Raw genomic sequence first — 24,243 nt, 5'->3', positions numbered from 1 at the left:
TTTGTATAAATATTTAAATTTGTAAAGATTTTCTATACCTTTACTGCCAAAGTTTATCTAATATTTCAAGTAATGTAAATTTTAAGTGAATATCCATTTTGAATTACAAAATTAGCAAAATAGGGAATTTTAGCCACTAACATTTTCACTGACCTGAATCATGGCCGTCGTTTCATCGGCCTCGTCCCGGGCTTCTACGGCCTTGTCTCTCGCCGCAATCGCTGCCTCGGAAATCTTCTGGGCCTTTTCCTCAAACATGGAGCTGTTATGTCGCGCTTCTTCCAGGTCCTTAGAAGCATTTTGAAGCAACTCGCGCATTGCCTCCAGAGAAGGCCCCTCGCCTCTACAATCAAACTTACTCCTTTCCAAATCCTCATCTGACACTTCAACATCTCTTCCAAAACCCTTGATATCAGAATCCGTTAAATTTAAATCCGATGGCTTCACTGTGTTCGATGAGCTAACGTTTTCTGTCACTTCCATGTCGAAGCCGTCTCCGGAGGAACATTTGCCACTGCCTTCTCCAGATTTCTCTCCGGAACTTTCACAGCCCACCCTATATTTTCTACGTCTAAGTTTTACCGCGTCGAAATTCAATTTCCGCGATAAATATTCTGAACTAGACATCGCATTATTCTCAGAGACTCTCCGTAAATATCCGCTGTAATATTTACATTTTACCGTATAAAAACCCCCTCTTCTTCTTGTATTATCGAATTCACCAGCCCTAACATTAATTCTCTGAAATGTGTCATTTAAACATAAAGACGGAACAAGAACAGACGCCGGACGGTTGTTTTTCATCGGGCCGAACCCCATTCTATGTGAAAATGAAAACTTCAAAAGACTTCTCGGATTCGAACTCGTCAAATCTTGCTTCATCGCAACCCGCATTTGCGTAGTGCCGGGCGCCGAGTCCATTGCTCCGTTCCCGTAATCCTGGAAGAATTTACAGCATTCCAGTTGAGTACAAACTAAACCGTACGCCTTTGATGTTTTAGGGTTTCAAAGAACCAGTTGTGAGGGAACAAACTATAGGGGTTTCTGTTAGAGTCGGCTGATGGACCTGTGACGCTCTGTGAAAATCCCCCTCAATAAATACGTAAGCCCCGCGGAAGGGAAGTAGGAGGAGATAATAAAAAGCATAAAATTGATCAGAACCTTGCGATTCGCACATTCATTTTTCACATATATTAATGAAATGCATGATTAAAACATGATGTGTAAGATGATTCCATGGGTGGGACAGGGCTATGTGACGTTATAGGTATCATAACTTTTATTAAATGATTTTGTCACGTGGCAAGAATGGTAAGACTCTTGTGCGTGGACTCGTGCTCTATTGCAGAGGGTAAAGATATTTTAGTGCTATAATGTCACGGTAAAGATATTTTTACAGGGGTTTGTTTTCAGTGGGGGAGATTGGTAATTAATTTTACTTTTATTTTATTTTTATTGAGGAGATGACTGGAAATGTAAGACAGCATTAATCTTTTATATAGTATATATTCAGAAATTTACATTATTTTATTTTTTTTATTCAGAAATTTACATTATTTAATTTTTTTCATTTTTTTAATTCAGAAATTTACATTAATTAATTTTATTCTATTTTTTAATTCAGAAATTTATATCAATTAATTTATTTATTTATTTCCCTGGATGTGGGTGATTAGAGGGAATGATATGTGGCAGAGGGTTTCGGCATGCACGTGGGATTTTACCACCGCCACCCTTTCTCTTGTCCTCGTCCTTATTAACTGCATTAATGACGAGCCTGCCAACCGCCCCACTGCATTTATGCAGCACAGTTGCCCATGCTCGTGTCTGTTCTTCAGCAATATGGCTTCTTCCGGAAGCTTCACGCCTGCTTTGTTGCCTCTGCGTTCTTGTTGCTCCTCATTTGTCTCAGAGCACAGCTCCAGAACCAACACTGGGCGCAGATGTTCAATTTTATGTTGCATTGACCTCATTCTAGGCTTTCATGTTACACAAAGCTCCCATTGCTCTCGGGGATTCTGGTTTCACTCTGACTCTTTCCTTGATCGTGCATCCTTTCTCTACCTTCTGAGCTTTGTACTGGTTCGCTCGTTCATTCCTCGCCCTCTGCTTCTTGCTTTGTCTCGCTTAGTCATTCCCAATTGTATCCAATGCCTCGTTTGCGCCAGAGGATGCGGTGTCGTCGCAGCTCAAGCCGTGGCTGTCCTCCCCGCCACCCTCCCTCCACCTCTCTGAACTCCTCGTCTCCTCCCTCGAACTCCCCGTTGGGTTGTTACCCTGAGACAAGAAGTGGTTGTGGCTTTCGAGCTGGTCGCGGGATTTCTCAGCCTACAAGGGGCATCTCCAGTCTCATCCCCAGTCAGCAGCATACTGCCCAGTTCCGTTTCCCCTGTTTGCTCAACATGCTGACTATAACAGCCACCATTACCATTGATTTTAAAGAGGAGCCCCCTGAAATGAGTACCGAGCTTCCGAGAACTAATTTGGCGCAAAAGGAGGTTGAAAGGCCTAGCTCTCCCTCCAGAGGTGGTTAGAAAAGGAAAGCGGTTGAGTGCAATACCTCGCAGGATCTCAGAGTTGAAGCCAGTTCGGGCAACACCAATCGAGGTTGTTCCAATGCTATAGATGATAAGTAGGACGAGGATGACACCAAGCGAGGTTGTTCAAGTGCTAAAGATGATATGCAGGACGAGGAGGACCCTTACGTCTATGCATGTCGCATGGTCGAATCTCCCCCCTCCTCTCAAGGTACTTAAATGGCTAATCTCCATTTTTGCATGTTTTTGGATGGACGACAGTCCAGGTTAGTCACTGTTACTCGCTCGCTGCCACAGCTTGATTACCTTCAGACTTACAGCTTGTCAAATCGTCGGTTTCCCCTTTGCGGGCGGCTGTGTTTTTTTACTGGGAACAATTTTGTATGCATAACTTCTCTTAGTTACTGTGGGTTGATAAACTATTGGAGCTTCATGGCCGGTTTCCCCTATGAGGGCGACACTCTCTTGTTGAATCGCCTGATACATGTTGATCATGTTCGCTGTTTTAGAATGCCCATACCACGGGCCAAAACTTCTGAGGCCCAGGCAGCCATGTAATCTTTTTGTATACTAATAGATTAAACTTATTCAAAATATATATATATATATATATATATATATATATATATATATATATTGTGTGAAGTTGAATTTAAGATGTTTTTAATATTATTTTATTTTATTTTTTAATTCAGAAATTTATATCAATTATTTGTTTAGAGAGAGGTTGAATTTAAGTTGGTTCAATATTAATATTGGATGGAAAAATATTTTCTATTAGTGAAATGATATTATCATGATTATGCTCTTGGACCAATAGTAATTCTCATTCTAGATTTGATCATTTATCATTTTTATTTTAGTCCCAATTAATTTTAAATTCAATAGGCTAGTATTATACTCTCTAATATTTAAGTTAATATTAATACCTTCTAAGTTAGTATTTAACAATAAAACTATCAAAAATAATAAAGGTTGAGATGTCAAGAAACATGTTGACGAGGGTTTCACTTATGGGATTATTAATTTTGTTATTTCTTTTTGTACGAGTGGTTCAAACAAATGACATATGAGCAATGTTTATCAATTTGGGAAAAAGGAACATAATTTATAGAAGAATTTGACCTATCATGCAACAAGTCATTAAAAAAAGCAATTTAAGGAGAATTAAAACAACCAACAAAAGATCTCGTTACCAAGGATCCCATTACCAAGGACCAAGCCAAATATATATATTTATTTATTTGGCCTGGTCCTTGGTAACGGGATCTATTACAAAGGACCAGGCCAAATATATATATATCTATATATTTGGCCTGGTCCTTGGCAACGGGATCCTTGGTAACGAGATCTTTTGTTGGTTGTTTTAATTCTCCTTAAATTGCTTTCTTTAATGACTTGTTGCATGACAGGTCAAATTCTTCTATAAATATGTTCCTTTTTCCCAAATTGATAAACATTGCTCATATCGTTTGTATGCACGCTCTCATTTCTTTTTTCTCTCTCCCCCTGCAACTTAGTGAAGCAAGCATCAATCTTTTGTCTCTCTTAGAAACTCTTGGAATTTCAGTAGATTGAATTTTTTTCTAATCAAGTATAGAGCGAAACTTGCTTTTAATTGATTTGTCTTCTTCTACCAATTAATCAATTCTTTCACTTAAATCTTTAATTTCTTGATAAATTATTGAGATTTTATGCATTTTTTATAGAACTTTGATTGATTCTTCCTTAAAATTAGACAAATTTGTAAAGCTTGATCTTTGAAAATATCGAGACTCTATGTTGCCTCTTGATTTTCATTCACTTGATATTTAAGAGATTCAATTTCCTATTGCAAAGTTGTGACAATAATGGCATAATTGTTTTCTACTTCTTTTTTCTAGATATCGGTTTGATCTTCATGTAATTTTCTCAATTCCTGAATCTCTTGTCCATGTTTTGCATTCACTTGTTCCAATTGTTTATGAAAATCTTTCTACAGGTTTTCTTTTTCTACAGTAAATCCTTGAATTAAATTAGCATAATGCCACTGTGAGTTTTCTTCACTAAACAATTCATTTTTCTTCAACTTCTCCTCAAAAACTTTAATTTTTTGTAAATTGGTGTCATATGAAGTTGCGAGCTCATTCAAATGATACTGATTGTAATTGAGAAAAGCTTGTAAAGCTTGGGAAGATTCCGAAGCTTTTTCCTTTACATCACCCTGAGCCTGCCAGCTGAATTCATATACAGTTTCCAGAGTATCATGTTTTCTTTTCTTTGCTCTTCAGACATCTAGTTTTGTTTGACTATTAAAATAATAATATGTCAAAGATGAAATAGTATCTACCATTGGCTCTAATTGAGAAACTGGTTTAAACGATAATGATTCCAAATGAATCTTAGTAGAAATCGATGTTACTGATGCCTGAGGTACAGTAGATATAGTATCCAGTCTATTAGATGATTCCATTTTTTGCTCATTTTCCTTGGTATTGGTTTAAGTAGATACTTGTTTTTCTTTCTCCTTAGGTACTTCCATTTCTTTGACTTTTGCACTTTCTGGTTTCTCTTGCTCTATTTTCTCAGGAGAATTAATGACAATAATCTCTTGTTCAGTTGTTTCTTCTTTTTCTGGAGTCTTTTCTCTTCCTGTAGTTTCTTGTTCCTCTTTCAGATTTTGTATTGATGTGGATTCAGCTTCTTCACCTGTGATAACAAAACCTTCTAATTTTTCAATTTCTATTGCTTTTCCCTTCTGAGAAACAATAGAAGCCTCTGAAGTGAGTTCATTGAAATTAAATTGCAAAAATTTAGTAGACTTTAACTCTTTGAATGAAATGTTGAGGTGTAGAGCCTTTTCCTTTAGAAAATTTTCGTACAGTTCCTCTCTAAATTCTTGCAATTGTCATCTTGATTCACTATGTAGGACTTTGCTTCTTTGGACAGCTTGCTAAAAATCATCAATGCATATAAAAACCTCATCAAAAGGTGGTTCCTGATGAATACATTTTTTAATATAAATGATTGTTATATAATGACTGCCAATGAAACCTTGAGGATCATAGTTATAATGGGGAAAAGTAAATAACCAAATTTCCTCAAGCTCTTTGGATTCTATGATTTCGTGCCCTTTGTCTCGGATATTAATGTCACCAAACTTTATTGGGAAATTAGGCCAAAGTTTATTTTGTAGCTTACTCAACTTTTTGGCTTGCCCATATAAAACAACTTGAATGGCCACTTCTCTCAAAGCAAGCATTTTTGTAATATATCGGGGCAGAAGATGGGGACCAACTTCGCTGCCAAAAACTCAAATGTAGGAAAATAATTCTTCAACAAACAAAAAACCTATTGATCCTAGGCCTTCTTTCAGATTGTCACTTATTTTGGGAGGTATTGTTCCAAACAGGACTTGGTGCAAAGGAATCAAAACATAGTGGGAAATATCATAAAAATGTTATTTAAAATTAGATTCTCGTAGAATAGGAGCATAAGTTTGAATCGATAGTTGTTGGTCAGACAGGTAATTCCATTTCATGACGGGAAAAGGGATCGAGCAATAACAACATCTTACAAATAGGCAAACATACAAAAATATAATTGCACTCGGGTCAAGATGACACTAACAGCTTCATTGAATTTGTGATATTGCGTGACAACAAGTCAACCCAGTTTAAGCATTTCCCCTCATTCAAAATGTTATGGATTATTGGGATCCATTTAATTTTACAATGCTCAGGATCTTGTTCCCCATGTAATTCTTAGCATTTCAATAAGAAATCTAACAGACTTCTTAAAAATAGCTATAGGATAGTCCATTTTTCCTTTTAGCTTGAGATCTTTTCCTTCTTCTTTCAACCATCTTACAACTACTATATCATAATTCTCTTGACATTTCTTCAAGACTATACTTGGAAACTTCTGAAGGAACTCAAATTTGAGTGGGATTTGCGAGGGACTGAGCTTATATATGGCTGATAACACTTCGGATTTCCAAGACGCTATCGCAATTTCTTGATGGTCAGATATTGTTCGGGTTTTAATATTAGCGCGAGAGAGAATCCACGAAATCATGTCATAATATGGAAACATTATGGCCCTAGTTGCTACTTTATGTAACTCTGTTGCTCTGATTGCTTCAAACTATTTGTTCTTTGTTTCAGTAGCTCTTGGGATTTTTAACCATTCTCTTTGCTCAAAGAATTCAAATATCTCGTGCGAGGTCATCGTACTTGCTTTTTGCATCTTTTAGGTTGAATCTAACACGCGTAATGTGTCAAATTCACTTGTTGAGCTGGTCCAACATCCATGCTCTTAATTTGTTCTTTAATTTTCTCTATTTGTTACTTTGTCGCTGCAGATTTTAATTTTTTCCCCATTATATAACCTGTAAACAGTAACATAGGATATATAAATTTGAAATTGAATTCAAGAATTTGTAAAAGAAATAACGTTATGCTTACACATAATTTTTTGAAATTGGTATTGTGTTTCCTTAATTCAGTGATTCTTGCAACAGGACTTAAGCATGCAACCAGAACACCCTAAAATCTTAAATTTATAGTTGGAGATTTTGCGTTTTTTGGCATTTTAAGAGTTGTAAACATTAAGAAAGCATATATAAGTTTTGATTATTCAAAATTTGGAATTGAATTAAGCAATTTGTAAAAAAAATACCATTATACTTACACAAATTTTTTTAAACTGGTACTGTGTTGCCTCAATTCAATACTTCTTCGAACAAGAGCTAATAGAACAACATTCAAGCAAAAGACCTTAAAATCTTAAATTTGTTGCTAGAGATTTTTTATTTTTTGGCATTTTATGATGTGTAAATGCCAGTACAACATACATAAGTTTTGCGAATTTAAAATTTGAAATCGAAATGAGGAATCTATAAAACAAATGAGGTTATGCTTACACAGAGTTTTCTGGAACTGGTACTTCGTTTACTTAATTCAAATTTTCTTTGAACAATATTTCAGAAGAGAGCATGTGTTGATTTGGGGTAGCTTCGAATGTGCTCTAGCCATGAAAATAGGTGGAGATGCTAAAGCACATGAGATATCTAAGACCCATAAATGGTTTGGGGAAATTCTACCGGGTGAAGGAGATATTAAAATAATTAATATTTTTAATGGGTTCCTAAGTCTAAACTTAGGAAAATAAAAATATTAATGGGTATTAATAAAAACTAGTAAGAAAGTTCTAAATGACATGGATAAAGCCAAATCTAATCTTAGCCATTGATTAAGAACTTAATCTCGGTCATTGAATCGTCAACATGAAAAGTATAAGAGGAGGCTTGAGGGTTAGTTGGAGATACACTAAAGTGATCAATCAATTCGATTTTCTAGAGCAAGGTTTGCTAAGAGAAATCGAACCAGTGATCAGAGTTGTAGCGAGGGCCAGTGAGTGCAAGGCAGAGATAGTGTCGAAAGACTAGCGCAGAGGTAGAGAGACAGACGCAGAGCTAGAGGAAACCACGCAGAGGCCAACAGTGTTTGCGTAAAGGCCAGAAGGGCCTACGTGACTGACGCAGAGGCTGAAGAAGTGATGCAAAGAGCCAGAGAGGGTGCGCAGAGCCTCAGAGGGCTGACACAGAGGCCAGGAGGGCTGACGTAGTGCTTCAGATTATGCTAGAGAGGGTTTCGTGGAGCAGACTTTCAGAATATCTACTTTCAAAGAGAGGTATTGCTGCCAGATTATTTTATATGTCGGGTGAGCCAGTTTGGCACCTAGTGTACTAAAGAAAAGTTGCTTAATAATAAAACCCTCATAATTGTTGCACTGATTTTCCCATGTTGGGTTTTTCCGGGGACGATTGTCCAAAAAAAACGGTGTCCCTTGTGTGTTTGTCTATTTCTTTTAGTTGTTGATTTGTAGATGGTTGAGATTGTATTGTGTTTATTTCAGTGTTTATACGGTTAAATAACTTGTCAGTAATTAAACAAGTAGGCAAAATAAACCAAAGAATACAGATAAAATTTCTAACAGGTAATACTTAGAAATTTCAACAGCATGCAGACACAATAGCCTAAAATCTTAAAATCTTGTCTAGAAAAACGCGAAAAACACAAATCAATGTGCATAAATTCCCTGTAAACAGTTCAATTGTTTTTGTTTTTGGGAATCGAGAAAACATTAAAAAAAAAATTATTATTGATTTAACAAATAATCAATTGAACGTGAAATGGGAAATTTCAAAATGTTTATTAAAAATCACATTGCACACAAATCGACAAAAATAGTATTTTATTCTCATGATCAGACGGATTGGAGGTCTGGTGGTCGGCCAGTCGGGCATTTTCTTATTTTATGATTAATTTGTTATATCTGGATTATGAATATACTATAGTCACCTTTTATCTTTATTGTGCGCTTCGTATAGTTAGACATTTTTGTTTTGTTTTGTTTTGTGATTCACCTATTGTATCCCTACCCAACTATAGCATAGTCGAGTGGTTTCATTTGGCTGGATACTTTGGAGGTCGAGCAATGTTGGGGTCTGGAGGTCACTCAAATTATCTATAATAAAATTTCTAGTCATCCAGACTTTCTAGTCACGTGGTACGAAGGTTAGGTTGTCCAGAGTTTAATTTTTTTTACAAAATGTTTCTCGATCGATTCTGTGACTCATGTCTTCAAAAAAAATGTTTAAGACTTTTCTTCTTTTTTGTGTTGCACAAAAGAAAAAACTTTCTTGTAAACCTAATAATAGGAATGCAAATGATTGCCTAAATTTTTAAAGTATATCTTACATATCAAAAAATCACAGAACATGTATGATGGAACGAGTGAGTATTGTTTTTTTATTTCGAATCACAAAGAACATTAGTAGAATACAGAGGGTTTTTATTCCTCTTTTTTTCAATTAATTTATGCTCATGTGTTAAATACAATTGAGAATGAAAAATGGCCGACATATGCAATTCTACCTTGAGTTCTTGTGTGTTATTTACTTAATCTTATCAATAAAGACTCGGTTATTAAATGTCTAAATAAATTTTTGGATTCTAGTTACTTGAAACTATTGATCAAGGCTAGATTCAGTAATTTCTAAATAATTGTTTACATGTGTGATGGGTCCAGCCCCCTTGTCACACTTACCAACGTTAATAAAAATATTATGAATGGATTTAAATGATGAGCAGTTTGATTAAATGTGTTATTTGTTCATTCAGCGGTTAATTACAATGATTTAATATTGATTTGGGTTCCGGCACTTATGATTTATACCCGCGCTACTGGTTATTGGGCAAGTGTCCAATCCTCGAAAACTTCACTCCCGCTTTGGTAAGAGGTCCTCAAACCCTATCTCCTGGTCATTTTTCTTGTCGAGTTGTTGAGGTTGAGGGTTTCGTAGTATGATTCTTCTGTGTGGTTTTCTCTGTAAAATGTTATGTTGCCTCTGGTATTCTAGCTCGGCTTTTGACCTGGAAACTTATTCGGCTTCTCCGTCTGGTAAGGGACTCTTATTCGACATTGGTTTCCCTTTGTTTGTTTCTCTGCCTGGCGCTTAATCTCTCTACTGAGTTGTGGACAGTAGCTTGCTTGTGAGGATTTGGAACTTCTTTGTGTACAAGGTTAATACTAGTTATTTTTCTGGACTATGCGACTGCTCTTGTCTTGACTTCTTCTGTGCAACTATTCGTTGAGTTCTCTGGTTACATTTCTCTGTTTCGTGGATAGGTTGCAGTCTCAGGGTCTTCGGCTTCGGTTTCTTCTGCAATAACAAGGTAAGACTTCGTTCCCTGCTATCATTCCTTTCTCCTCTTCACGCTTTGGTCTAACTCACTCGCTCCTTCATGAGTAGAGTGACCCTCGGTGACTGCAATGTAGGTGCCCTGTCTCTGTAAGGTAAGTTCGAACCCTTGTCTCGATATTTTCTTTCAATCTCTTCTTTCTCTGCCACAGAATTCTTACATTTGTTGTTGGTGACTGTCGTTGCAGGTGGTTTCGTTCTGGAGGGTTTCGGTCTCAGTTTCTTGGCGTGCTAGTTAGACCCGAGTAGGGTCGCTCCTTATTATTCTTGTCACTTGTTTTATGTTTGCTGTAAGCTAGGGTTACAGTAGCTTATTGTGATGACTAGTGACCAACCGACAATATGTATTCGAGGTCCACAAGACTTGCACTGTTTCTTTTATGGGTAGTTGTTGTAGGTTTGGATTATGGCTAGGGTTTCTAAACCCGTCTGCTATGATAAACTTATTGAAACTTGTACAGCGTTATTGCATGGACTACATGTATATATGAACAGAGGTCTTGTGAATGTATGTATTAGAACAAAGGTTATGTGATTATTTTGTAAATAAAACAAAGAGGGTTTATTCTTCAGAAATACTTGTGTGATTTGTCTGCCTTTACTATTTGAAATGCATGCGACCTATCTCTGCCTTTGATGCTCGAAATGAATAAAACGTCCAGGATTCCTCTGCGCTCTTTTTTTTGACAAATTCTGAAACTGTATGCCCTCGTTTATGTAACATACTCTGTAGTTATATTTGCAAGCTTGCTTTGATTTATTTACCTGCTTTAATCAATATAAATAGAACCATATGTGTGTACATGCTTGTGGAATAAAAAAAAAACAGAGGATGTGCTTTCCCTGTATCAGGCAATTTTACAGGATGATAGATAGACAGTCACAAGATATTAGAAAATAGATTGTGTGCTCAGAGATATTTTATTATCTTTCTTCCTCTCAAAAGGTTGAACCTCTTACAATTGCATTTTGTTCCTTTTCAATAATTGTTTGGAAACTGTTTTCTCCTAACTGCTGTTGGTTACATTTTTTTAGTTCAAAAACTATTTATTGTCCTACGTTACAATCTGTAAAAGTTGACATGAAAATAAAAATAATTACTTGCAATAGTTTGACTAATTAATCCTCTACCTTCCTAAATACTTTTCTTTACTAAATTAAAATAACACAAAAAACAGCGACAGTGTTCGCTTAGCAATTTCCTTCTTAGTCCTCTCGGAGACCAAACAACCTTCTATCATGATGACTTGTCAGCTAGATGCTCCCGGGGTAAGAAAAAGTCATGGCTCCGCTCCATGAGCTCCTCCACAGAATAACCCGCCTTCTATATATGTGCCACGTCGAGCCACGAACTGTCCTCGATTGGATGGTTCTTCCATTTGACAAGGTATCGCAAATACTCCTTCCTGCGAGTCCTCTTGGCCACCTGTGTGTCGAGAATCTTCTCGATCTCGTGGTGTTAAGCTGAAGGCACGTTCCTCATCCAAGAACTGCCTCCAACTTGGGTGTCCTGTTCTGGCCGTACCACGCTGTCATCTTCCGGGTTGGCAGTATATGGGAACAGGTCTGCCACGTTGAAAATAGGCGATATGCCTATATCTAGTGGCAGTTGTATTTCATATGCGTTGGCTGAGAATTTACGCAAAATCTTACAGGGACCAATCTTCTTAAATTTCAGCTTGTTATAAGCGCCCTTAGGAAACCGTTCTTTGCGTAACTATGCAAGGATTTCATCACCTACATTGAATTGTACTTCCCGTCGCTTTAGATCTGCCTATTGTTCGTATTTCTCAATGTTGTCCCGCAACTTTGATTTCACCTGTTCGTGTAGTTCATTTATTGCTCCGGTAAAATCTTCCCCATCAACACTTCTCTTCTCCAACTTTCCCAGATCTCGCAACTCATGTACTCCGCGAGGATGCATGCCATACAGGATCTGAAATGGACTGTGTCCGGTGCTGCGGTTCGGTGAATCGTTATAAGCGAATTATGCCTGAGTGAGCACATGATCCCATAACCATGAATTTTCCCCAGTCAAACTCCGTAACAAGTTCCCCAAACTCCTGTTCACCACTTCCATTTTCTCGTCAGTCTGTGGATGATATGCAGAGCTGAAGTTCAATTGTGTGTCCAACTTCTTCCACAGGGTGCGCCAAAAGTGTCCTGTGAATTTTACGTCCCTGTCAGAAATAATAGATCTGGGTAGGCCGTGTAATCTAACAATCTCCGTGAAAAACAGGTGAGCTACGTGAGTGGCATCACTAGTTTTTCGACAAGGGATGAAATGCGCCATTTTCGAAAATCTGTCTACCACCACCATCACCGAGTCATAACCTCGTTGTGTTCTAGGCAGTCCTAAGACGAAGTCAATGCTGACTGAGTCCCATGGTCTACTTGGAACAGGCAGTGGTGTGTAAAGTCCGGTGTTTTGACTATGTCCCTTCGCCAGTTGGCAGACTTTACACCTACTCACATATCGCTGCACATCCCTTCGCATTCTTGGCCAATAATAGAAGTGTCCGAGTTGATCCAAAGTTTTGTCTATGCTGAAATGTCCGACTAGACCTCCGCTATGCTTCTCCCATATAATATTTTCTCTCATCGAAGAATCAGGAATACATAACTGTCCCCCTCTAAACAGTAGTTCCTCCTGCAAGTTGTAGTCCAACCATGGACTATTGTTCCTCAGCAAGGGATTTTGACAGGCTTCATAGGCCTCTTTGAAATCCGTGTTGGTCTGATACAAGTCTTTCAAATGCTCGAAACCCAACACTTGTATCGTACTTTCCTGTAAGAGCAAGGCTCTTCTGCTCAATGCATCTGCCACCTTGTTGGCCTGCTCGCTGATGTGTTTCAACGCAAATGTGAAACTCTGCAAATACTCAACCCATTTGGCATGTTTGTGGTTTAATCTATGTTGTTGCATCACATACTGCAGCGCTGAATTATTAGAAAATAACACAAATTCACTCCCCAACAGGTAGTGTCTCCAATGCTTCAGAGCTTGGACGACAACATAAAATTCCTTGTCATAGGATGAATACTTCTACCTGCTTTCGTTCAACTTCTCGCTGAAAAATGCAACAAGTTTGTCTTCTTGGCTGAGTACAGCGCCAATAGCTGTACTGCTTGCATCGCAGCGAACCTGGAAAAGCTTATTAAAATTTGGTAACCTTAAAATTGGCCTTTCTGTAATTTTCCTCTTTAGGAGCTAAAAGCTTTCCTCTGTTGCCTTGGTCCAACAAAAAGGTTGACTTGCCTTTTTAATAGTGTCCAACATAGGCGTGCAGATTTCACTAATTTTTTTTTTATAAATTTGCGATAATAACTCGTCAGCCCATGCAAACTACGTACCTCAAACAAGCTTTTCGGAGATGGCTAGTTAATGATTGCCGCAATCTTTTCTGGGTCCATCTTCAACTCGTTTTCTGCAATTACAAAGGCCAGATAAACCAGTTCTCTTTGTAGTAAAGTACATTTTTTTCAAATTTATCAACAGTTTATTCTGCTGCAATTTCTCCAGCACTCTTTGAACATGTTGAAGGTGCTCCTCCTTAGTCCTACTGAAAATTAATATGTCATCAAGGTACACTATCACAAACTTGTCAATAAACTCTTTCAGCATTTCGTTCATCAATCTCATAAAAGTACTAGGGGCATTACTCAAACCGAATGGCATGACCAGCCACTAGCACAACCCTTCATTAGTCTTGAAGGTTGTCTTCCACTCATCTCCTTCCTTGATTCGGATCTGATGATAGCCACTCTTTAGATTAATCTTCGTGAAGTATGCTGCACTACTTAGGCAGTCCATCATATCGTCCATCCGTGGTAGGGGAAACCTGTACCTAATGGTGATTTTGTTGATGGCCTATGAATGCGTGCACATCCACCATTCTCCTCTTTTCTTGGGAGCGAGAACTGTTGGTACTGCACAAGGGCTCAAGCTTTCCCTTATCAGCCCTTTATCTAGCAACTCCTACACCTGTTTCTTGATCTCCTCATTATCTTTGGGGCTCATCTGATATGCTGCCTTATTTGGTAGGCTTGCTCCAGGTATAAAGTCGATACAATGAATGATGCTTATTTTGGGAGGCAACTTGTCCAAATCATCAACTACAATGTCACTGAATTCCTGCAGCATCTCTTGAATTTCTGCAAGCAAATCAGATATTTCTATGTGCAACAGCATCGTCTTTGCCCTCCTCACAACAACATAGTTCACTTCACTTTCCTCGATCTGTTTCACAAACTGTTTCCCACCTATTAGCAATGCTTTCGTCCCGCTTGCTTCTATTGTCCCCTCTTCCTTGATGGGTACAAGCATATGCTTGATTCCATCTTTAACAAACTTGTAGCAGTTCATTTTCCAATCGTACTACCTTCCAATCATACTACCATGGTCTTCCTAGCAGTATGTGACACACGTCCATTGGCATAATATCACAGATAACTTTGTCTTTGTACCTACCAATGTGAAATTCAACTTCACATTGTTCATCAACCAACAGATGGTGGCCTTTTTGCAGCCATGACACCTTATAAGGGGTGGGGTGCTTAAGCCACTTCAAACCCAACTTCTCTACCATCTCGGTGGCAACCAAATTATCTGTACTCCTTTTGTCGATGATCAACTCGCAACACTGTCCATGCGATTTGCAAAATTTTCGAAATAGTGCTTTCCGTTGGGTTTGTTCAGCTGTTTCTTTAGTTGGTTTCAGCAACACTTTGTTCAGAACTAAGGCCTCCCCTGTTTCCAGTGCATTTTCTGCTTCTTGGGGCGGTGCCTCAACTTCCTCAGGCTGTGCAACAAACATTCCTCTCTGGCCAGCTTGTTCTGCTTCAGGGCATTCAAACGATCTGTGCCCCCACTTGTGGCACGTGTAGCATTGATAATTGGCTCCTCTACCTCGACCATCCCCCCTTCCTCGCTTATATGGCCTGCCACCTCTAGTGTTGTCTCCTTTTTCTGCTGTTCCTGAAGCCTTGGAGCTGCCGCCCTCTTCGCTATTATTGGCAGTTCATCCTCTGCCATAGGACTGTCTACGTCCTCTGTCGGTTCCCCGTCCTCTCCTAGCATTTGTTTTCTAGCAATCTTTTCCTCAGCCTTCACAACACTTTGATAGGCTTCTTCTATATTTCTCAGGGAAAGAATGTTGATTTCATCCAGTATTTCCCGTCTCAAACCATTTACATATCTTGCTGTCTTCTCCGGGGTGTCATCGGTATAACCAACTCTCAAGTTCACCCGGTAGAATTCTTCTGTATACTCCCTTATTGTCATCCCTTTTTGTCTTAAATTCTGCACTTGTCGATACAGTGCAACCTGGTAATCCTTAGGCAGAAATCTGCCTTTCAGTTTGGCCACCATCCTCGACCACTTCTTTATCGGTAACTTGTTCATCCTTCTTCTCTCGGCTTGGACACTGTCCCACCACAGGGTTGCGTGTCCCTTCAACTTTGTTGCAGCGAACTTGACTCTCCGGTCCTCGCTAACCTCTTCACTTTCAAAATACTTGTCCAACTCGCTTACCCAGTCCAATAGAACTTCTGTGGATAGGCTGCCATCGTAATTAGGAATTTCCGGTTTGGGCTTACTATTGGCCAATAGAACCGACCTCAACATCCTCATCTCCGGCCCTTCCTCATCCGATCTGTCTATTGTAACAATGGCTTCTTCCTCGCTATCATCTCCTATTTCTAGATCCCTTCTCCTTCCCGCTTCCACTGCCTCCAAACGAGTAGTAAGGATCCTTAGTTCTTCCCTCAGTCCTTCATCTGCTGCTCTGCGCACACCTCTCCCATGTCCTCGTCTTCCAACTTCTATATCCTGGCACTTTAAATTTCCTGCTCAGATACCACTTGATGGGTCCAGCCCACTTGTCACACTTGCCAACGTTAATAAAAGATTTATGAACGGACTTAAATGATGATCAGTTTGATTAAATGTGTTATTTGTTCATTCAGCGATTTATTACATTGATTTAATATTGATTTGGGTTCCGGCACTTATGATTTGTACATGCACTACTAGTTATTGGGCAAGTGTCCAATCCTCAAAAAATTCACTCCCGCTTTGGTAAGAGGTCCTCAAACCCTATCTCCCGGTCATTTTGCTTGTCGAGCTGTTGAGGTTGAGGGTTTCGCAGTATGATTCTTCTGTGCGGTTTTCTCTGTAAAATGTTATGTTGCCTTTGGTATTCTAGCTCGGCTTATTCGGCTTCTTCGTCTGGTAAGGGACTCTTATTCGACATTGGTTTCCCTTTGTTTGTTTCTCTGCCTGGTGCTTGATCTCTCTACTGAGTTGTGGACAGTAGCTTGCTTGTTAGGATTTGGAACTTTTCTGTGTACAAGGTTAATACTAGTTATTTTGTTGGACTATGCGATTGCTCTTGTCTTAACTTCTTCTGTGCAACTGTTCGTTGAGTTCTCTGGTTACATTTCTCTATTTCGGGGACAGGTTACGGTCTCAGGGTCTTCGACTTCTGTTTCTTCTGCAATAACAAGGTAAGACTTCGTTCCCTGCTATCATTCCTTCCTCCTCTTCACGCTTTGGTCTAACTCACTCGCTCCTTCGTGAGTAGAGTGACCCTTGGTGACTGTAATGTAGGTGCCCTGTCTCTGTAAGGTAAGTTTGAACCCTTGTCTCGATATTTTCATTCAGTCTCTTCTTTCTCTGCCATAGAATGCTTACACTTGCTGTTGGTGACTGTCGTTGCAGGTGGTTTCGTTCTGGAGGGTTTCGGTCTCGATTTCTCGGTGTGCTGGCTAGACCCAGGTAGGGTCACTCCTTATTATTCTTGTCACTTGTTTTATGTTCGTCGTAAGCTAGGGTTACAGTAGCTTGTTGTGATGACTAGTGACCGACCAACAATATGTATTTGAGGTCCGCAAGACTTGCACTGTTTCTTTTATGGGTAGTTGTTGTAGGTTTGGATTACGGCTAGGGTTTCTAAACCCGTCTGCTATGATAAACTTATTGAAACTTGTACAGCGTTATTGCATGGACTATATGTATATTTGAACAGAGGTCTTGTGACTGTATGTATTAGAACAGAGGTTCTGTGATTATTTTGTAAATAAAACAGAGAGGGTTTATTCTTCAGAAATACCTGTGTGATTTGTCTACCTTTACTGTTCGAAATGCATGCGACCTATCTCTGTCTTTGATGCTCGAAATGAATAAAACATCCAGGATTCCTCTGTGCTCTTTTGATTGACAAATTCCGGAACTGTATGCCCTCGTTTCTGTAACGTACTCCGTAGTTATATTTGCAAGCTTGCTTTGATTTATTGACCTGCTTTAATCAATACAAATAGAACCATATATGTGTACATGCTTGTGGAATAAAAAACACTAGAGAATGTGCTTTCCCTGTATCAGGCAATTTAACAGGATGATAGATAGACAGTTACAGGATATTAGAAAATAGATTGTGTGCTCAGAGATATTTTATTATCTTTCTTCCTCTCAAAAGGTCGAACCTCTTACAATTGCATTTTGTTCCTTTTCAATAATTGTCTGGAAACTGTTTTCTCCTAACTGTTGTTGGTTACATTTTTTTAGTTCAAAAATTGTTTATTGTCCTACGTTACAACCTATAAAAGTTGACATGAAAATAAAAATAATTACTTGCAACAGTTTGACTAATTAATCCTCTACCTTCCTAAATATTGTTCTTTACTAAATTAAAATAACACACAAAAAACAACTACAATGTTCACTTAGCAATTTCCTTCTCAGTCCTCTCAGAGACCAAACAGCCTTCTGTCATGATGACCCGTCAGCTAGATGCTCCTGCGTCAATGTGTCATAGTTAAAGTTACTAATGTATACTGTGTTTGGTAACCACGAAGCAAATTGTTCAAGCAGTCGAAAGCATTTTATATACTTTCTATACATAGAACTATTCCTTCCACTAAAATATAAGGTTGTTTTATTTATTTTTCCAAAGCATTCAAAAACAATTTTGCGACAAAATTCTTTGAAGCCACTCGTATCATGTGTAGTGATATTGCAGTGAAAGCAATGAATAAGAACAATATCAAAATAACAGGGACAAATGAGTAACAAAGTTTTTGGATTCTGAATGTCCAAACAAAGGAAAGTATATCTAAGATCACCACAGATATCATAACTATAATGTTTTTCATTAGTTTCCTCTCTGGTGGCACAAATTTCCGATTATCTTGCACAATGCATAACTGCAAAATCAACAAAAAGAAATCTATGAACATTTATTAGGGACATGAAAGGTAATAGCACTGATAACATTTGTCTTTATTTCAATTAGAATCCTAGAAAAGGAGTAGGAAAATGGAATATTGCTCAATGATTGGAAGATATATGTTGTGTCCTTTGTTAACAAAAATCTATTAATTAACACTTTGATTAGGGTTGCATAAAGATACTTTGTATGTCCAAGAATCCTTAGATTGCCTTAATGTTAATCAATGTTTTTTTGTGTGTGTTCATAGCTCACTTATGAAATACCATTTCTACACCTCTAGTTAAGTTTGATGAGAAAATACAAAGAGAGATATGAAAAGCAAGGCAAACTTGCAAATTTTGTTATGTTAACAATGAGGACAATAGAAGAGTATCCAAAACACATGGTGGTTCTAGGGTTCGAGAACCATGAAATTTCCTGCAAGGTTGGCAATAGAGACAACATAAGCACAGATCAAACATAACCATGTATAGATTGGTTAATATGTGACAAAGAACATTTTTTCCCTTGTACGTGAAAGGATGTTTTTGTTGTTGTTGTTGTTTTGTTACAATAACAATAGTTAGATTTCACTAGATATCAATATCGAGCCACAACACATAGGGAGACCTTGTAGAGGCCTAGTGCAAAAATCAATATATCATAATTTATCTTGTGAAAAAAAGACCTTAGTATCAATGTAAAGCAAAAAAGTTCAAAAAGGACAAGAGTAAAACATGTTATTTATGACTTCCTCGTTTACCTAGAAATCAATTTCACATTATTGTTGTTTTTCTAGTTTCTAGATTCAGTGAGCTAGTGTAGCAACTTGTACCATCCTGCAAACAAAAGAACAATATAATACGAAACCCATAAGAAAGGTAACAAAATGAATTATTTGCAAAACCACATGATAAAACAAATACTAAGATTGAAAAACATAAAGTTATAGGGAAAATTATGCATTGTGAGATTAATTATAATATTAACATTAAAATATTAAAATGTCCAATACATGCAAATTACTTTAAGTTCTAGAAATGAGTGCATTATTAATTGTATCATGACTATGTGGATGCATAATATTGTTATGCTGAGTACATCAAATGACAGATAAGTGTACTCAAAGAGTATTTCATAAAACACACACCTCTTGTGTGTGTGTGTGTGTATAAGATGTGTATTGGGTATGATTCAACCTGTGCAATTGATTCAACGGTGGTTTTGTCCTGTAACAATATGCAACATTTTGCGTCTCCTCGTTCATAAATACCATTGTTTCTTATCACAACATGTTTTCTAAACACTATAAGATTGTTGCCCATGTTCATTGCGATAGTCAGTTGGTCGTGGCTATTAACTAAATTAGCTTCGAGCAGTCGCGCCTTTGTAGGAGAGTTAGTACTTTTAGTTTGTCCTAGCCCATAAATAACTGATATATCGCCTTCAAAAGTTTTTGTATATGATCCTGAGCATATTTCAATGATTGACGAGGATGTTGGTTCCATTTCTTTTGCTTTTCTTATATGCAAAATCAAAACAAAACAACATGCTTCAAAAAACACTGAGATTGATTTAACGTAGACATGTCATTTGACTATTAAAACATTAAGTGCAGCACAAACCTAACCTTTCTGGATTCTCATTTTCCAATATTTGTTTGCTAGAGCTAGATGTTTCCATGATATTGTTCCAAATGACTGGACCAATCCTTGTGATAAAACGAAAATGCAAGTCGTCAAATAAGAGACAAGTGTATAAAAAACATTTAAAACAATGTATACTCTAGAGTGATAAATTATATATACATGAATTATGTTTTTATGGTACTATTAACCATTGTTGGTGACTATGTAGTAATCATGCATAAGTTACAATAAAGAAAATGTTTTATAGATTTCATTGACAAATATACATATAGTTCGCTTTTTCAAATGTGCCACTAAGAATTACGATGGTCTCCTCTTTTTTTTTTTTAATCAAAAGCAAGTGCACAATAAATAATGAAATATGAGCTGCAAGCTAAAGCAAATAATACTATTCAGTATATGGAACAAAATGCAACAAAGTGAAAACGAAAATGCGTAAATCGCATGTCAAGCATGGCATAAAAAATTATAGTTATACAATACAAATATAACAAATTTATGTTCATGTTTCAAAGACTTACCATAATTTTATATTTGCATGTTATTGTTGTTTTGTTGTTTTTTGTTGTGCATAATTTCTTTTTTTTGAATGTTTGCAAATCAATGCAATGTCAAAGGTGCACATTTGCAAATATGACAAATATTGTGACAAGCCAACAATGAACTTGTAGAATATGAACATTGGGAAATTGACTCAAGGTGACAACAAAGACATGGCAAGACAAATTTTATGATGATCTGTTCAATAAGCATCAAAGACATGGAAATAAACAATACTAGCTAAAAGATTTGTCCAAAGGTGATCTAGCATTGAGCTATAGTCAGTTGTTGCTTTTTTTATGAAAATTGAAGCCATTATTTTGCATAAATGAAAGTAGTTTTTTTGTTGATGGCTAGTTTGCAACATGTCCAAATTGAAATCACCAACAAGCACAATTCGGTAGTTGTTACATGTGTCCTCTAAAATTAATTTGATGAAATTAATTATTTCTTCAATGTTTGCATTTGGTGCAATATATACATTTGAAATTATAATGGTTATTTTTTTTTCAACATGGAATGTTGTAATTGTTGATTCAATTTGATCATTTGTATAACTAAAATGATTCCCAACCACAATGTTTTTACTGTAGTATGTGAGAATTCCATGTACATGATATAAATATATGTACTCATATTCGCTAGACAATAATGTATTCGATGGAGGCGATTTTGCTTTTGTTTCTTGGAAACAAAGATGCCAACACTCATTAGATCATAGTCAGCAACGATATCTGTGAAATGCAAGGACAAACTACGAGTGTTCAATGAACATATTGTCAAATCATCAATTGTATTATTTTGATATATGTTATATTCAAGCTCATAGGAGGCATTTTGTCGAAGTCTGTTTAACTCAATAGCAACTTTGTCATTGGGAGAAAAGTCACTATGTTTCAATTTGTTTAATAAATACAAGGACTTAATATCTTTGACACGAGAAAGTCCAGTGTAAACAAGTCCATGTTGCCTAACCCCTTTTGGGTCAAAAGCTAATTTGTCCATTTTTAATCCTTGTAATCAATGTATTGTTCGTGCACATGCCAGTTAAACATGAAATTGTTCTTTTGTAAAGCTAATTTTGTTGTTTGATTCATTATTCCTACAAACTCTATTAATAGGTGTCCACGTAAACATTATTCCATCTTTGTATAAATGTGTCATTTGTTCCCGTTGAATAGTGTTAATAGCTGCATCAGCAAATTCGATCCAAATTTCACCATTTTCAAATGTTGTTGATGCTCTAAAAATTCCTTCGGCACCATTCACCAAGCCATCTCGAATATTGTAATTTCCACTAATTAGTTCAACACACATATTTTCTTTCAACACAATAGAAGATGGAAACTGCAATTTGATTTGTTTATTGCAACTTACATTTGTTGAGTCAGTGGTTCTATAATATGCATTTAATATAATTGGTTCTTTGTTAATGAGACACAACATTCTTTCATTATGTTCATGTACATTCTTGTTTAAATAAAATAGGTATGGAAAAGTTTGATCATTTGGAGGTCGATCTACAACAATGTTTGTTCAAGAATGCAATATCATCATCAATATGTGAACATGTCCTGATTCTGTTTAAGATGGATACAAATTGTTCATTGTCATGTCACATTACCTATTTTAGTTCATAAGTTTTCACATTTTCTTTCCAACAATTGTAAGGATCGCTAGTTCCTTTAAGATGTGGTTGTTCAAATATCCAACAATCACATACAGGTTGTGCTTGACATAGACCAGCACATAATATTATGTTTCCCAAACAGGGAAGCTGGAGTATGCATATTTTCGTGGAGTCACTTGTTAATGCTATAAATGTTGATCTAGATTGTCATTAATGTCAATATGAAGCCAAGCAGCTATCAGAGCAGAGCTATCAAAGCAGAGAAGAGAAGAAAGTGTAAAAATCGAAGATTGAGGAGGAGCCATATCGGGAGTATCGCGTGTAATGTATGCCCAAGAAGAATCGAGAGGAAGCATTCATCAAAAGAAGCAAAGAGGAATCATAATGGGTCTTTGAATCCGGTTGAAGAATTAGAGTGAAGCTCAGAGAGAATCAACGATGTATGAATTCATAGAAGGTAGGCTCAGAGCGAGTTGAGCAGCGGAAAAGTGAAAGACCGAAACCCTAAAGAAAACCCGAAACCACAAGAAAAACACTGAAGAAATGAATCAAAGTCAAAGTGAGGAGACAGATGAAGATTGAACGCATAGGAACTGTTGGATATCGGAGATCAACGGACGAGGTTGAAGGAAATGATTGGCCAAGATTAAATCACGCAGACTGGTGTCAAGAAATGAACAACAGAGATTGATTTAAGTAGTAGTGAAAGAGGAATCCAAAGAAGGCGTCGCAGTCGTCGATGGTAGAAGATCTACGGTCATCGGGTACAAAAAAAACTCGAGTGTTAGTCAATGAAGGAAGGTAGATTTAAAACTATAAGCAGGATTTCGGGAGGATGCAAAATGGTAGCTGGTATTTAGTGGAGAGTGCCTGATTCCATTCAATGGTTGACACGTAGCAACTAGAGGAGAGAGAAAAACCGCTCATTTCAGGCGGGTAACTCTCGTGCAAGTAGTCCACCCGAAATCGTTGTATATTGTCAGATTTTGGGGGTTGAAATCTACGGTGGAGAATGGGCCCGACTGCACCATTGTAATATGCCCTAATGTTATATCACATCCACCGCGCCGGGAGTTATGTACCGCAAGTGTTTAAGGCCTTGTCATATTAAAGCTCTGATTGCGATATTGCAAGTCTCAAAGGGATGCAAACTTGTGATTATGATATATATATATATATATATATATATATATATATATATATATATATATATATATATATATATATATATATATATATATATATATATATATATATATATATATATATATATATATATATATATATACACGGACCCGACGGGTGTATTAACTTTCGTTTTAATGTAAAATCGCATCTAGTTCAATTGCAAGTCTTGAAGGAGTGTAACGATATAAACTGTCAATTGCGATAAGGTGATGGACCCGACGGAGTTATTAACAACTGGTTAATAACATAATTGCATCCGCTTCGTCGGCAGTAGGGAATCAGCTATCGGCCATCAATTGTACTATGGGCACGACTTATAAAGACATCCAAAATGTTGCAATTACGATTGTGAGTTTAAAGGAATAACTCTGACTGCTCATGAACGTTGCAATTACCATAAAGAATAAGTCTATTATTTGAATAATAATAAAGATGGCCTCTCTTCCTCATTAAAGTGAAGCTCATACAGAATCAACGATGTATGAATTCATAGAAGGTAGGCTCAGAGCGAGTTGAGCAGCGGAAAAGTGAAAGGCTGAAACCTTGAAGAAAACCCGAAACCACAAGAAAAACACTGAAGAAATGAATCAAAGTCAAAGTGAGGAGACAAATGAAGATTGAACGCATAGGAACTGTTGGATCTCGGAGATCAACGGACGAGGTCAAAGGAAATGATTGGCCAAGATTAAATCACGCAGACTGGTGTCAAGAAATGAACAGCGGATATTGATTTAAGTAGTAG

At 37.2% G+C, this 24,243-nt stretch overlaps 1 protein-coding gene across 2 annotated transcripts in view; it reads right to left on the bottom strand.

Moving 5' to 3' along the window:
• Positions 1–1,170, bottom strand: part of LOC149146937 (K(+) efflux antiporter 2, chloroplastic-like) — a 443,890-nt gene extending 442,720 nt beyond the window's left edge. The window contains exon 1 of one of the 2 annotated variants that reach the window (XM_089445962.1): positions 142–1,170. In XM_089445962.1, the coding sequence (XP_089302088.1) occupies positions 142–921 (780 nt within the window). In that variant the 5' untranslated portion in view covers positions 922–1,170. The remainder of the gene's footprint in view (positions 1–141) is intronic. The other variant, XM_089445963.1, reaches the window with a different exon arrangement.
• Between the last annotated feature and the right edge of the window lie 23,073 nt (positions 1,171–24,243).

This window comes from Pinus tabuliformis, chromosome 9 (assembly GCF_031772625.1).
Source record: "Pinus tabuliformis cultivar Carrire ecotype Pingquan chromosome 9, CPIR1, whole genome shotgun sequence".
NCBI classification, from domain to species: Eukaryota; Viridiplantae; Streptophyta; class Pinopsida; order Pinales; family Pinaceae; genus Pinus; species Pinus tabuliformis.
The sequence above is the reverse complement of the archived record's forward strand: the minus strand, read 5'-3'. Positions and strand labels throughout refer to the sequence as shown.